Source organism: Equus asinus, chromosome 12, assembly GCF_041296235.1.
Source record: "Equus asinus isolate D_3611 breed Donkey chromosome 12, EquAss-T2T_v2, whole genome shotgun sequence".
NCBI classification, from domain to species: Eukaryota; Metazoa; Chordata; class Mammalia; order Perissodactyla; family Equidae; genus Equus; species Equus asinus.
Genome location: NC_091801.1, coordinates 68,826,427 through 68,840,491, shown reverse-complemented (window position 1 = coordinate 68,840,491; position 14,065 = coordinate 68,826,427). Strand labels below are relative to the sequence as shown.

Here is a 14,065-nt window from a genome sequence, read left to right as displayed (position 1 = left end):
GTTATATGTCAATTATATCTCAATAAAGCTGGGGTTGGAAGAGAAAAGGCAAAACTCCCTTCCCATCGATTAGACGTTATTTAATGCTCTACTTGGCTTCAACCTAAAATCACTCATTGCCAGCCTAAAATCACCTGGATTCTGCCTAGAGGAAAGACAGGACCAGCTGGTTTTGTGGGTCACTTTCCATTCTGACAGTTCTTGTTTCCATGCAACACACATCTATCTGGAAGAGCTCGTTCTATTAGAATCACTTGGCTTATCATCCTGGAATCCTGCAGCCTAAGATTTATAAGATTTTTCTAGTCCTCCCCTTCAAGGCTGCAGTCACTGTAGAGCTGGAACCAACGCCTGAGTTCCTGCTACTCTAACCCTGCAAGGACTCGCCCAGCTTCACTTCCCCTGACAGAGAGCTAGCTCTTGCTCCAAGGCAGCCGCAACATCCTTAAAAACTTCTTCTTTAAGTGGAGCAAAAACCAGAACACAATCAAAGTCTTTGATAGGATGGGCTTAAGAACTCATCACTGTAGTCATATGCAGCTCCGAGGGTACAGACGCGGGCAGAGTTTGGATTTGCATACGTGTGTCTAACCCCATAGCTGTTCCCTTCCTCAGTATGCGCTGCAGCCTCTCCAGCTCCCAGGAGAATCTGTACACTTGGATTCCAAGCTCTGACCTGCCACGATAAGCAACTCGTTACCTTTCTATCCAGCTCAATTTCTTCACCTGAAATAGATAGGTGAGACTAGACATTTTCCTTTAAGATTCTATAGTATAATAATATTAATAATAAAATAGATAGCATTTGTTGAGCATTTATTCCATGGCAGGCAGTTTAAGTAGAGGGATTATCATCTCCATTTTACAGGTGAAACATAGAGCGATGAAGTAGCTTACCCAAGGTCACACACTAATAGGTGGTGGGAATGAGATCCATTCCCCCGGGATCCAATCAGAGCTCCTTCACGCTTACTCATCCTGCATGTGTTAGGGATGCTTGCCTTCTAGTTTCTCTACCAAGTGAGATTTTCTTTAAAATTGGGATTTCTGAAAAATGGGCTTACCTCTAGAGGGATTGGTCTGAGCTAAAGGTAAGGTGCCACCTGCCCTCCTGGTGCCTCAGGAGATGGAATGATCAGGGAGAGACATCTCCCTGATATAGGGCCACCTGGTCACTTCTTTTCCAGGTCCTCTCCCTGTCCCATTTGGTTCTCCACTGAACAGCCAGCCTTGAGAGTCTCAGGTTCCCTTTCTAAGTATCCTGGCTTTGCTTTCTGAAAAGTCTTCCTAGACACATGTTTGTTCATAAATTCCCCTACATCTTAGTGGGACAGACTAAGAACTCTTTCCCTTTGGGAAACTTTGTGATACAGTGTAAGGTGTAAAAGGCTTTAAAGGTCTAAGTTCAGCTCTCAGCTCAACCACTGACTGGCTGCATGAGGAGGTAGTTGCATTGACCCTCAGTTTATTATCTGTAAAATGGGAATCATATCTATCTCAACAGGATTGAGAGAGGTCTGGTGTGATGCAAGGTATGTGAGGCAGCAAATGCAACGTGATAAGTGCCCCCAAAATGTTTTCTTTCTTCCTCTTGCGTATCCTCTCAAGGTCTATATGGAGCTCAGGGACTTCCATATAGGGCTGTTGAAGTATTGTTGGCCAAACTCACAAGGATCTTGCATGCTAGGACTCTTATAGCACAGGGGGTCTGGGAATAGCCTGTGTCACCTGAGTTCTTAAGTGGCACCTCCCAGATCCCCAGAAGGAGACACCTCTGGACACGGGATAGCAAGGAGGGACCTGGCACAGCCTCACTGAAGTGTACTTCCGCTGAGGGCACCTCTCTGGTGAAGTGAAACAGACAGACATCTAGCGCAACTGACACTTCCTGGCTCACTTACCTGGAGCAGTTCAAATACAGCAAGGAGGTCCCCTCCAGAGAGGTTCCCACAAAAGATGGGGTGATAGCACAGCCTGGGGGGCTCATAGTCCTGGTCAGCCAGCTTCACAACAGGAACAGCCACTGTGGCACCCAAGTATTCTGGCTTCCCCTAAGGCAGAAAAGAAATGAATTTTTGTTCCTGACTGTTACCCACCTGGTTTTGATGTGCATCCGTGTGATTTTGTAAATGATCTTCACAAAACTGTCAGCCTCAGTGTCTCTCTCTCACTACTGTCTCACTCTCTTCTTCTGCCAAACTCTTCTTATCCTTTTCCACAGGCTTGGGGAGCAATGCAATCTATTCAGGCTCCCAGGAAAACTCTAAGAGGCTTCCTGGCCCAAGTCTCTCTCAGATGTTCTCTTTCTCCTCAGACTATTGAGCTCAATGGAATAAAGTTAAAATCATCTAAGGTAGGCTTGAAGGGGAAAAGGGAAATAAAGCGGCACCAAACATTCCAAAAGATCTCCAGGGCAGGGCGCCGTTGCGGTTGGGCACATGAGCTTTGGAGTCCAGGCAAACCTGACTTGGGGTGCCCAAACCTACTGCTTCCTAGATCCAAGACCTTGGGCCAGTTACTCAACCTTTTTTGAGCCTCAAGCCTAAAAAGAGTTTGTTAAAAATTCCTGTTCACAGGGCCGTGAGGATTAACGTAATGATGTTTGTGCTTTGCAGTGACTTGTATATAATAAGTGCTCAATACATGGTAATATGATGATGATGATGATGATGATGATGATGATGATGATGAAGGTCAGGATGTTTAAGTGATAGAGCAGTCCTGTGCTATTTTTCTTGGTAGTGAAAGAGGGTATTAAAATATCTTTTTATATGTGTGTATATATGGGTGTAAGTTTCTTTAAGAACTATTTGGGTGCCATCTCCTGCCTCTCCCCAGACGGGCTCCCAGGAGCCTGGGTCCACATTGCCCCAAGAACAGCAGGGGCTGGAGTAATCACTCTGCTTTGCTATTTCTCTCAAGAACTGCTGGGTAAGCTCCATGCAGGCAGGATTGCCTGCCTTATCCACTGCTGTGTCCCCGGACAGGGGGCAGGGACTCATTCTATGTTTCTTGAGTGAAAGCTCTTGGATAAATGACCTCCGAAGTCCAAGGACAATGCCCACAACCTCTTCCGGCTGAGGCTGCACTGCTTCATTGCCTTTGGACTCACAAACCAGCACCTGCATTCCCAGCTGTAGAAGGAAACTTGGTTGAGGTGCAAATGGGGTTTAGTTCAGTTCACACTCAGAAACAAACAAAGCTGCCTCCTGGTATCCAATGGCGGAGTCCGACCTGTTCTGGGTACCCGTGGAGTTAGGACAGCTGGATGTGAAACAAGCGATCTGCTGCATAATTACTTTGTCCATGATCCTAGTAAATTAAGCCTGGAAACCAAAGAGTAAGCATAAACCCAGGCAACCAATTTGCCAAATATAAACTCATTTCTTACAGAGCTAGCAGATCCTCGTGAGGGCACAAGCCTCTGGGTATGAGAGAAAGCTCTAGACTAGATGCACGGGGCTGGCAGAGTCAGAATATCTGATCATCAGCCCAGGACTGTGGGCCCCGTGCAGCGGCAGCCCACAGGTGGAAGCAGAACCTTTTGCATGTCTACATGTATCTTTCCAGGAGGAAAGTGCAAAACGTTCATATTTCCTCTCTGTCCTACATTTCCTTTTCCTTTATGTGAGAATGTAAGCTTGACTTTTCTGTGAAGGGTTTGGCTTGGGGTGGGGGCTGGAAGGCAACATGGAATGGGGATCTAGAACGAGTTTGGAAAGCCAAGGGACAGCAAAGGGAAATCCACGTAGTCCAGAGAGTCGGTTTAGGAGGAGCTTTCAGAGATGCTTGATTGTCGTTATTGATTGTCAAATAACAAGTCCTCAGGATTGGAACCACATTGTTGGGGATAAAACAGAAAAGGTACTTATTTTGTGGCCTTCTCTCCAGAAAATCTATACTATATGTACAGCAGTAGAACTCATATTCCATAAATATATACATCTAGCCCTAATTTATAAATTGGGAAATGGGGCCCAGAAAGAGTGACGTGGAGAAGGAGAGTGTGCGTGTCTAAAGGGACACAGTCCCACCAGCCACTCCCACATGTACAGGAAGTGGTGGACATGGGACAGGAGGCTAGGTTCAAGTCCTGGCTTTGCCTCCAGCTAGCTGTGACCTTGAATAAGGCATCTGACCTTTCTGGGTCTCTGTTTCCTCCTCTAGGAAGTAAGAGGGGATTTCATGCTCTCCAAGGTCCCTGCTCACCTTGTATAATTCTCCCATCTCAATTTCCTCCTGACCTTGAATCAAGGTCAGAGCTGCCAGGATGCTCTGAGGAGGCGAGAGGCTTTCGGAAGGCTTCTTGGAAAAGCTATACTTAATATATTGGTGCTTCCGCAACCACCCGAAGATGGAGAGACATCAAAAAAATTAAATAACCCTTTGCCTTTTATTTTAGACTTCTTAACTTAAAAAAGAAGATTTGCCTTAGGAATTTAAAAAACCCTTCCAGGAAGTTTTTGAACCTGCCCAGTGTTTCAGAAGTCAGACATCTTCGGAAAGGAAGAGGTTTGGTCAACCTCATAACAGAAATGGGATAGAGATGAATGCATTGTTTCAGGGCTTGGAAGCAATAACCAAAAAAGAAAAAAGATCCAGTTACAAATGCTGAATTGATGACAATAGCCATCCATTTCTTTCCAGCCAGGCGAGACCAGTAAACACCTCCTGGTTTCAAAAGGCATGGACATTTTTATTAAGCAACGCTGGGACATGGAACTAGCTGGAGGCTGGATAGAACTGCCAGTTGCTTTTTATAATTATATTTCTTAAGAAGTGTGTGTCAACTGAAATTTTGTTTTTGTTTTTAGCTGAGGAAGATTCACCCTGAGCTAACATCTGCACCAATCTTCCTCTTTTTTGTATGTGGGTTGCCGCCACAGCACAGCCACCAATGAGTGGTGTAGGTCCATGCCCAGGAACCAAACCCAGACCGCTGAAGTGGAGCATGCTGAACTTAACCACTAGGCCATGGGGCTGGCCCTCGACTGAAGTTTCGTGAACCAGATGCTATTTTAATTGCTATCTAGAGGGAAATCTAAGTGAAAAACCCTTTAGTAAAGCAAATGATCATCACCAATTTTCCTGGTTCTGTAAATCATTATTTTCCCAGGTCAGGACTACCTCCAGGTGCATCTAGAATCCTGGCTGATTAAATAAAGTCAGTCAGTTAACGTGGCATTTTTAGCACTGCCCCGGGGACACTCACCACCGCATCACTGTCATACAGCTCCACCACCACTAAAGGTGGGGACTCTGCCAGCTCCTTCTGGTCTCCATGCAGCACCAAGTCATTGAACAGCAGCATCTGGTTCCAGGTAGGGGAGAGGGTCTCGGAAATGATCTGGAAGGTGGGGCAGAAAGAAAAGCGAAAGATCACGTGACTGGTGTGGGGACCTGAAATTGGCCACCCCAAGATATGTCTCTTTGGCATCAGGATTATTTGAGGCTGATTGCTTTTGATAAACTGGGACAGGGAAGGAGGCTCTGAGGAATGGAACTTGCCCTTTGTTAGGACACCTTTACATTTGTAAGGTAAATCTCTATCTGTAAAAGGTGCCTCCCTCTCTGTACCAGGAAGAAGAAAGGAGATGACCTTCTCTCTAGAAACTCTTAATCAATACCAAAGGCAAGGACTTAAATCTGCATTTTATTGTGCTTGTCTGGTAACCTCCTGTAACTGACTTCCCTCCCCCTCCCAACGTTGGCACCTCCTTAAAGATTAAGCATCTTTCTTTGGGCTGGGAACTGATTGCAGCGCTCATCTGTGACCCCCCAGCCCGAGGCAACACACCTGCCACCCCGCGGCGTTCACTGAGACAGCAGACCTATCTGCCGTTTCCATCAAGCGCTGTGCTGACAGAGCAGCCTCGTGACTATTGTAAAAGGGATATTTCAATCACATGTGAAACACCCTGTTTGGGGGTATATAACCACTCTGTGTACCCCACTTCTTCAGTGCCCTTTCTTCCTTCGGGAAGAAAGACCCCGGGCCATGGTTCCTCATAAAGCTTTGTTTAATTTTCTCTTGCTATTCTGTCTCATGTGAATTTAATTCGTTCTCTGGCCAGATGAACCCACATTTGGGAAGAGGAAATGTCGTCCTCCCCTACACTGGGCTGTAGGGGCTCCAAGGTGCATTCATTCAACATTTACTTATGGAGGGCAAAGAGAACACATCCTCGTCATCACTGCTCACTCATTCAACATCTGAGCAATATACTGCTATGTACTGGATGCTGGGGGATGCAGAGGTCCTGCACTGGAGGAGCTTACATAAGTTTCAAGAGCAGAGCTCCTGCAATGATTAACACCCTATTTGCATACATAATTTCAACTCAGTCCTCACAGTGGTGTTGTGATGATAAGACTAGCTAGCCTTTATTGCGTACTGACTATGTGCCAGCTGTTGCACTTTACATGCACCGTCTCATTTAAACTTCATAACAATTCTGGGCAGAGGATATAGTTATCTACTCACATTTTACAGACCAGGAAACCAAGGCTCACTTGTCCAGAGCCAGCAAGCAACAGAACTGGGATTCAATCTGAATCTTCTGGCACCCAAGCCCAGGCTGCTAACCTCAACCGCCCTCACCAAGTAGATGCTAACACTGTCTCCATTTTACGGAAGGGCAAACTGAGGATGGGGGGCATCTAGTGATTCTTCACTTACAAGCAAATAAAATTTTGTCATTCAATACTCTAAAGTGAGGTTTGAATCTATTATTTCTTATTTCGAATTTTACTGTTTTGTGGATATTATTTGACTGCATTGAACTGACCAGGGTCTTCAAAATAACTCTCACCATTTTGTACAACATTTTTCTTTCTACCATAGCAAACTGTGACATTGATAGTTGGCTGCACCCGTTATACAGATGAAGAAACCAAAGGACAAAGAAGGACAACAACCTGCATAATTGGTTCAGAACCATGAGTGTCTCCCTTAGAAGTGGTTCACAGCCCCCCTGCTGGACCATGCAAGTGGTACCTTCAGAAGGGAGGGTGGAGCTGGGCTTGCATCCTCTACTTCATTGGATGTTTGGAAACATGCCAGTTTCACAGAGCTAAAGGCCGGGGTTGCTTCAGGATGGGTAGACTCTGCACCTGGGCAGAAACTGCCCCATTAATATGTGAGGCTAGTCCTGGAAAGAGGCCACTGTTATATTTCCTTCTCTCCCAGGCAGCGTAGACACATGAGCGATTTCACAAGTTAACAGACAACACAGTGGATGCTGGTAGCTGCCCCCTCACCGCTGACTGTTCACTCCAGGGGATCTGAGACAGATTTGGCCTGGACTAACTGCTTAGGCTCCAGACCCCAAATAAACTGTCAGCTCAGAGTTTTATACCAAGAGCCGTCTCTAGTCATAGCATTAAATCATTTTCACTGTGGTCACGAAAGAACGTTTTATTGCTCTTCTTTATGTGAATCATAAAAAATATTGTGCTTTTCACAATTTCTTTCCTTTCCTGCTTTTTGGGGTTTTTTTTTTTTTTTTTGAGGAAGATTACCCTTGAGCTAACATCTGCTGCCAATCCTCCTCTTTTTGCTGAGGAAGACTGGCCCTGAGCTAACATCTGTGCCCATCTTCCTCTACTTTATATGTGGGACGCCTGCCACAGCATGGTTTGATAAGCAGTGGGTAGGTCCGCGCCCAGAATCCGAACCAGCGAACCCCAGGCCGCCAAAGTGGAATATGCGAGCTTAACCGCTGCACCACTGGGCTGGCCCTGCTTTTAGAGTATTTTATGCCTCAGACACAGTGAGGTTTTTGACATAACATTTCAGAGAAAATCTTAACTTTTTAAACAAGAAAAGAACGGCTTCAACCAACCTATGAAGGGTAGTTATGGAGCTGCAGTGCCAAGTTACCCTGCGTTGATGACCGACATCGCAAAGAACCAGGTGTTCTTCCGTTGCTTTTAAAATAGAAATGTGATCTCTTTTATAGCATGCACCCAACAGTGTGGCACCAAAGCAATTTTTGATGCTCACAGCATCTTTCCTATAGAGATATTTTAATGGCTTCCTTGGCACTTTGGGCCGTAAATGCCACTTGATGAGATTCCAGAGGCCAGCATTCATTCATTCATTCATTCAACACATGTTTATTCAGGACCCACAATGTCCCAGGCACGGCATTAGGCACTAACACAGCATCCTGTGAGCTTTTAATAAATGAGCAGGTGCTAAACAGTTACTTGCATGAATGAATGAGTGGGTATTGGCCTGTCCTCAGAGTTGTTCCCAAGAGTAAAAGGACCGTGCAGCCACCTTGAAGAGGTATTAAAACGTTCAACCAAACAAAAATACATTCTTCGGGGCTAGCCCCGTGGCCGAGTGGTTAAGTTCGTGCGCTCTGCTGCAGGCGGACCAGTGTTTCGTCGGTTCGAATCCTGGGCGCGGACATGGCACTGCTCGTCAGACCACGCTGAGGCAGCGTCCCACATGACACAACTAGAGGAACCCACAACGAAGAATACACAACTATGTACCGGGGGGCTTTGGGGAGAAAAAGGAAAAAATAAAAAAAAAAAATCTTTAAAAAAAAAAAAAATACATTCTTCTACTTTTCTACAAAGGTGCCCACACTAGCCTCATTTTTTCAGGGCTTCCTTAAGGAGTTATGCATTATAATCATGTTAAATGGCATTGCTTGGAGTCTCTGGTAACACTTAGCTGCCATTTTGAAGAAGGAGTGAGATTCCATGGTTGGGACATAGCTTTAGAATCAGAAACCCCTAGAATGGAACCCTAGTTTCATCCCCTGCCTTATGTCTAACTTGGGCAGATGATTTAACCTCTCTGAACCATAGTTTTACTCATTTCAATGGGGTTAGCACCTACCTTGTAGAATTGTTATGACCATTTTCTGAGATAAAGCATATTAAGTGTCTGGCACACAGCTGCTGCTTAATAAGTGCTTGTAGCGCCTCCCCTCCGCCCCCAACTCCACTCCACCCTGTGCACACTTTTTTACAAGCAAGTAAACATTTACTGAAACCTACCATGTGCCAGTCTTGGTGCACTGGGGTACTTGTGTCTAACAAGAGACCATCCATGTTCTCAGGACTCAGCATCAACATGACTGTGTGAAATCTCAGTTCCATATTCTCCATCCTTTAACAGCCTCCCCTTCTCCTCTAAGGCTCCCTCTGTGCCACTTAGTCCCTCTCCCATTCTATTGCCAAAGCCTTTCTCTTTGGGAGCTGTCTACCTTTTCCTTTATCCTTCCATTGCCAAAGAATTTCTAAGTCCCGCATCCTCAGTGACGTCTGGAACAACTGGGTTCTCCTTCTGAAATATTTCAGGCCATTAAGTCACTTTATAGGGGATTGGTTTGCAGGACAAGCCCTTCAGAGACTGTTCCCCCTGAGCTCCATGCGGTCAGTTCAGATGAGCGCTACCAGATGACCGGCAGAGCTCACCTATGACTGCAGGGGTTCCCAGGCTCAGCTTCCCCATCATGAAGAGTGTGAGAGGGGGCCATGTCACACGCAGACCAGTCCCTCTGAGGCAGCACAACACTGAAACGGGAGAGGGAAACTGCAACACTTTCTTACCAAAATGGAAGCAGGGTAGTAGTTAAGCCAGGTGACTTTGGAATTGGACCAACCTGGGTATCCATCTTGGCTCCACCATCTTCTGCTTAAATCATCTCTAGGCCTGACCCTTCTCATCTGCAGAATGGGGACGCTAACAGCATCCACCCTTGGACTGCAGTGAGATGTAGCAAACAATGCATACTCAGGGCTTAGCATCATGCCTGGCACGTGGGGAGCCTTTAATAAATGACAGCTACTATTATTAACAAGAATTAGGTGCTTGGTTCAAAAGTATGAAGGCAAAGTCTAGGGCTCAACAGAGCCTGTTGTGCCTTTCAAATGATTCTTTGATAAACAACGTCACCTCTTCCTTTGAGATATGGGTCTAAATCAAATGAAGATACTGTATGGAGATGCAAAATAGAAGGATAATCACATGGCAGCCCAGTGAGCTCGCTCAGCCCCCCGGCACACCCAGGGCCCTGAGATCACCTCTAAGGGCTGGAATTCCACAGCTGTGGCAGGCGGGGGAGGACCCCAGGGGTCCACCCTCCAGAATGCCCCTTGCTTCTGGTGGCCAGCCTCGGTGACAGTAATAACAAGCAGTCACATAGAAGCTGTTCTAAGCAAGGTGCTGTCCTGGGTGTTTTACCCTCTGGAGATATATGCAATACCATCATCCCTGTTTTACAGATGAAGAAATTGAGGACAAAGAGGGTTTTGCTGAGCATCACACAGCCAATAAACGGAGGAGCTCAGATTTGAACCTGGGCAATACAGCTCCAGAGTCCACCCTCCTAATCACCAAGCTAGGTTCTACCTCTCAAAGCAGGAAGGAGAAAGAAGCCTCGAGTCTTCTTGTTTTCATGCTCATTTACTAAGTGAGGATGGAGTCACTTTCCTTCTGAGATCTCGCTCCACTTCCCTCCTAGACAGAGATAATCCATCTGAGCCCTCCACGTGCCTCTGGGAGGCCCATCACTATGGGGTCTATCACAGCATAGCTAATTGTCTGTCCAGACGACAGCCTACCTCCACACCCAGATCATATGTGATGCAGGGGCAGGGGCTGGTCCCCACCTCCCCCTGTTTCCCTGGAACCCAGCAGGTGCTGGAGAGATGGACCAGATACTGGTTCACATTATGATCTTGGTCTACATGTCACGAATCAAAACGTAATCTCCCAGGTCACGGGCGTCACTTTGGAGAGAAATGTCAGCCCTCATCACATGAGCCAATGTATTGGCCACCATTCATTGATCACCCTATACATTTAACTTTTCACTTCTTCACAACAGCCCTATCTTAAGATGACAGACTGAGGTTTAGTGAGTAAATGCAGCTAGAAAGTGGATGAGCTAGAACGGAACCTCAGGTTTCTTTGTGTCCTCTTTGTCTGAACTCTCAGAGACAGGCAAATCCTTTCCTGAGCTTCCCTCTCGGAACAGCGAATCCTCAGAGAACAGCATAAATCCTTAGAGAACACAATCTAATGAGAAGGGCAGCCTCAGGGACTTTTGCTAATTAGGAGCCCTTTTCACATTTCAGCACTCAGGGTGCAGGAAAGGGAGAAAGCACAGAGGAAACGGGTATAGCTCCGTCTCCATTAATCCCACAACATCTGTTAGGAATAGTATTTTCCAGTGGGAGACACTGAATTACAGAGGTGTTGAAAGTGTGCAAAGTCTCCCAGCTGTGACAGTGCAAAGTCTAGGACTTCCTGACCACAAAGCTGGAAAACTTTCCTCCCCACGAAGCCCCCTCAGTAAAGATGGCATCCTCAGCCTCATGCGGGCTGTCTGTGTGCTGTTGTGTGGTTCATTCCTTCCCCACTGAACATGGCCCTGTGCCCAGCACTGCCGCAGGCGTTCTAGGAGCCAGGTTCTGCCTTTCCTCCTCATCTCTCTTTCCCTCCCACTCTTCTTGATCTCGGGTGCTTGCTCTCTTGGCTTCAGGACAATGGATCACATTGGAATAACAGACCTTCCCCGTGTCGGTCCTTCCTTGCACACATGCTTTTGAGTCTGAAACACCTACACACCCAGAGACACAGCTATTTGCAACAAGCCCCTGTTCTTTCCTTCTGGGCTGTGCTGAGGATCAGCTGTGAGCTGCGGGAAGATGGCGGAGGGGCTTCCCCGGTTACCTTCGTGGTCTGGCAGTGGGAAAGGAACGTGACCTTGGCAAAGGGGTCTGAAAGTCCGTTGCTGTCAGCCGCGATGAGGCCCCGGGCTTGGTACATGTGCGCTCTCAGCTGGAAGACATGCCTGTCTGTGGATGGATATGGAGAGGGGCAGGCGTTAGCGGGCTGTTCCAGAACAGTGTGTGAATGGGTGTCTGTGGGCAATGTGCGTCTGCAGGTGTATCCAGAGACAGACAAGGAGAGCACGGCACCGCCACCTCCGAGCCTGAGATGGCAGCGGGGGAGAAGGCGGAGAGGTCACGTTGATGGGAGTTTCGGGGCCAGGCAGTCTCCTTGTGCTTTCACCACATTGTGGATTTTTAATCTTCCTAACAACCCTGTGAAACAGATATAATTATCTCCATTTTCTAGACGAGGGAAATGGCTCACAAAAAGGCTAAAAGACTTTTCCAAGTTTGCAGAGCTAACCAATGCCAGAGCCTGGATTTCATTTCTATCAGATGCCAAAATCACCTTTTCTTTCTAAAATACCACATTTAACTTCCTAGTAATTCTCTGTTTCTGCTGGCATGAGTGTGTGTGTGTTCATGGGTGAAAGGGGCTGCTCCACAAATAGTTTTTGCTTCAATAAATTCAATAGAAGCTTGAATCATTTATGCATCCATACATCCATTCAGCCAGCCAATGTCATTTTGAGCTCCAGCTGCGTACTGGATACAGTTCTGGTCTCTAAGGATTCTGAAGTAGCTGAGACAGCCCCCTGTCTTGGGGAGGGCCAGGGAGAGGGCAGAAGATAAGACAAGCATCTTAATCACAGAGCTAAGTGTCCTGTGAGAGATACAGGCAGAGGAGATGGGGAGTTGAAGGCAAGAGCGAGCACATCTGTTTGATGGGATGGGACACAGAGAGAGGGCCCCTGGTGGAGGCAGACCAGGATTCAGTGGGGGAATCCCAAGACAGACTTGAGTTAATCATATTCCTTTATTCGTTGGCTCATGGGACTTTATGAACAAGGCCCCTCTTGTTTGTCCTATTGACTTGCTCCCCGTTACCCCTTTACTCATCCCCATTCCTCGTCTCTCCCAAAGGTGACTATTGTACCATGTTTAGTGTATCCGTGTTTTTGTGTTGACATGGGACTGGGATACAGGAACTCTTGCACACCAACTTGACTAGCTCTACTCAGTTCAATTAAGGGTACAAATACCTTGTGCCCCGCTGCAATGCCACTCATAGGCTTATAGCACCCAGGTCCATATGGGGACTCATATAAGTTCCTAACTCTCTCTGTGCCTTTGTTTCCTCATCTGTAAAATGGAGGTAATAATAGTTCCTCGTAGGGGATTGTAGGGGATTGAAGGACTAAGACGGGTGCCTGACACATGGGAAGAACTTTAAAAGTGGTGTGAAGATGCTGGTGTGGCTGTCACTATTGCTCATTACAATGTGGCCTGTAATGGTGGACAGCTGGGGGCAACCTGGGTGTCCCTCAGGGAGTGGACAGGAAGAACATTAGGGAACTTGGTATAGCAGTTAGAAGCAATGGATTAGAGGTGTACAGAGCAAAATAGGTGGCTCTCAACAATACAGAGCTTAATAGAAAAGGACAAAACAGCATGAGATGCATAACAATACTACTTATGTAAAACGAAAATAAGTGCACACAAAAGGAAAATTCACATTCGCCAAAGCATGTTCAAATAAAAAGGGGCAGACTCTAGGGGAGGTGGCACTGCCCTTTGAGCAGAGCCCTAAAGGGTGGCAGCATTTGACAAGCAGCAATGGGGTGAGCAGGGCTGTGGAGAGCTTTCCAAGTGGCTGGAGCGGGGTAAGTTAAGATGAGGACAAAAATGCCAGGCCACGTAGGGGACAGGATGAGTCTAGTTTGGCCAGAGTATGAGGTCCCAGAAAGTTGTGGTCACATTGCTGTGGGTCTTTGAGGCCTGAATTGAACAGGTAATGGGGACCTCTTGAAGGTCTGTGCCCAGGAGCTGATGATATTCGAGCAAAGCTTCAGGGGAATGAAACTGTGAGTCAAGCATGCAACGGACAGAAGAGATGCTGCAGGAGGATCAACAAGCAGATCACACTGCCCATCCAGGTGGGAAGTTTTAGGGCCAGATCCCATGCAGTTGTGGAAGAAATTGAAATGAGGAGGGGAAGAGAGAGACATTCCAGCCGTGGGTGCTACAGGACTTGGCTCCTGACCAGCAGGGCGAGCAGGGGCAGTGAAGGAAGCGGGTGCCAAAGATAGCTCCTTACTTGACTGTCTGTCATCATGCCTGCACGTGTTTCCATCCTTCTACCCCGTGCCACTGTCTGCCTACATGGGGACCAATGTGGAGCCTGAGAATGCAGCAACCACAG

The 14,065-nt window shown here is 46.9% G+C and overlaps 1 protein-coding gene across 5 annotated transcripts in view; it reads right to left on the bottom strand.

The window, feature by feature from the left end:
* The window catches only part of FER1L6 (fer-1 like family member 6), a 159,025-nt gene that overhangs the window by 47,055 nt on the left and 97,905 nt on the right, over positions 1-14,065 (bottom strand). For all 5 annotated transcript variants that reach the window (XM_070481554.1, XM_070481556.1, XM_070481557.1 and 2 more), the window contains 3 exons: positions 11,702-11,826; positions 5,213-5,347; positions 1,902-2,051 (listed from right to left, as the gene is read on the bottom strand). In XM_070481554.1, the coding sequence (XP_070337655.1) occupies positions 1,902-2,051; positions 5,213-5,347; positions 11,702-11,826 (410 nt within the window). The remainder of the gene's footprint in view (positions 1-1,901; positions 2,052-5,212; positions 5,348-11,701; positions 11,827-14,065) is intronic.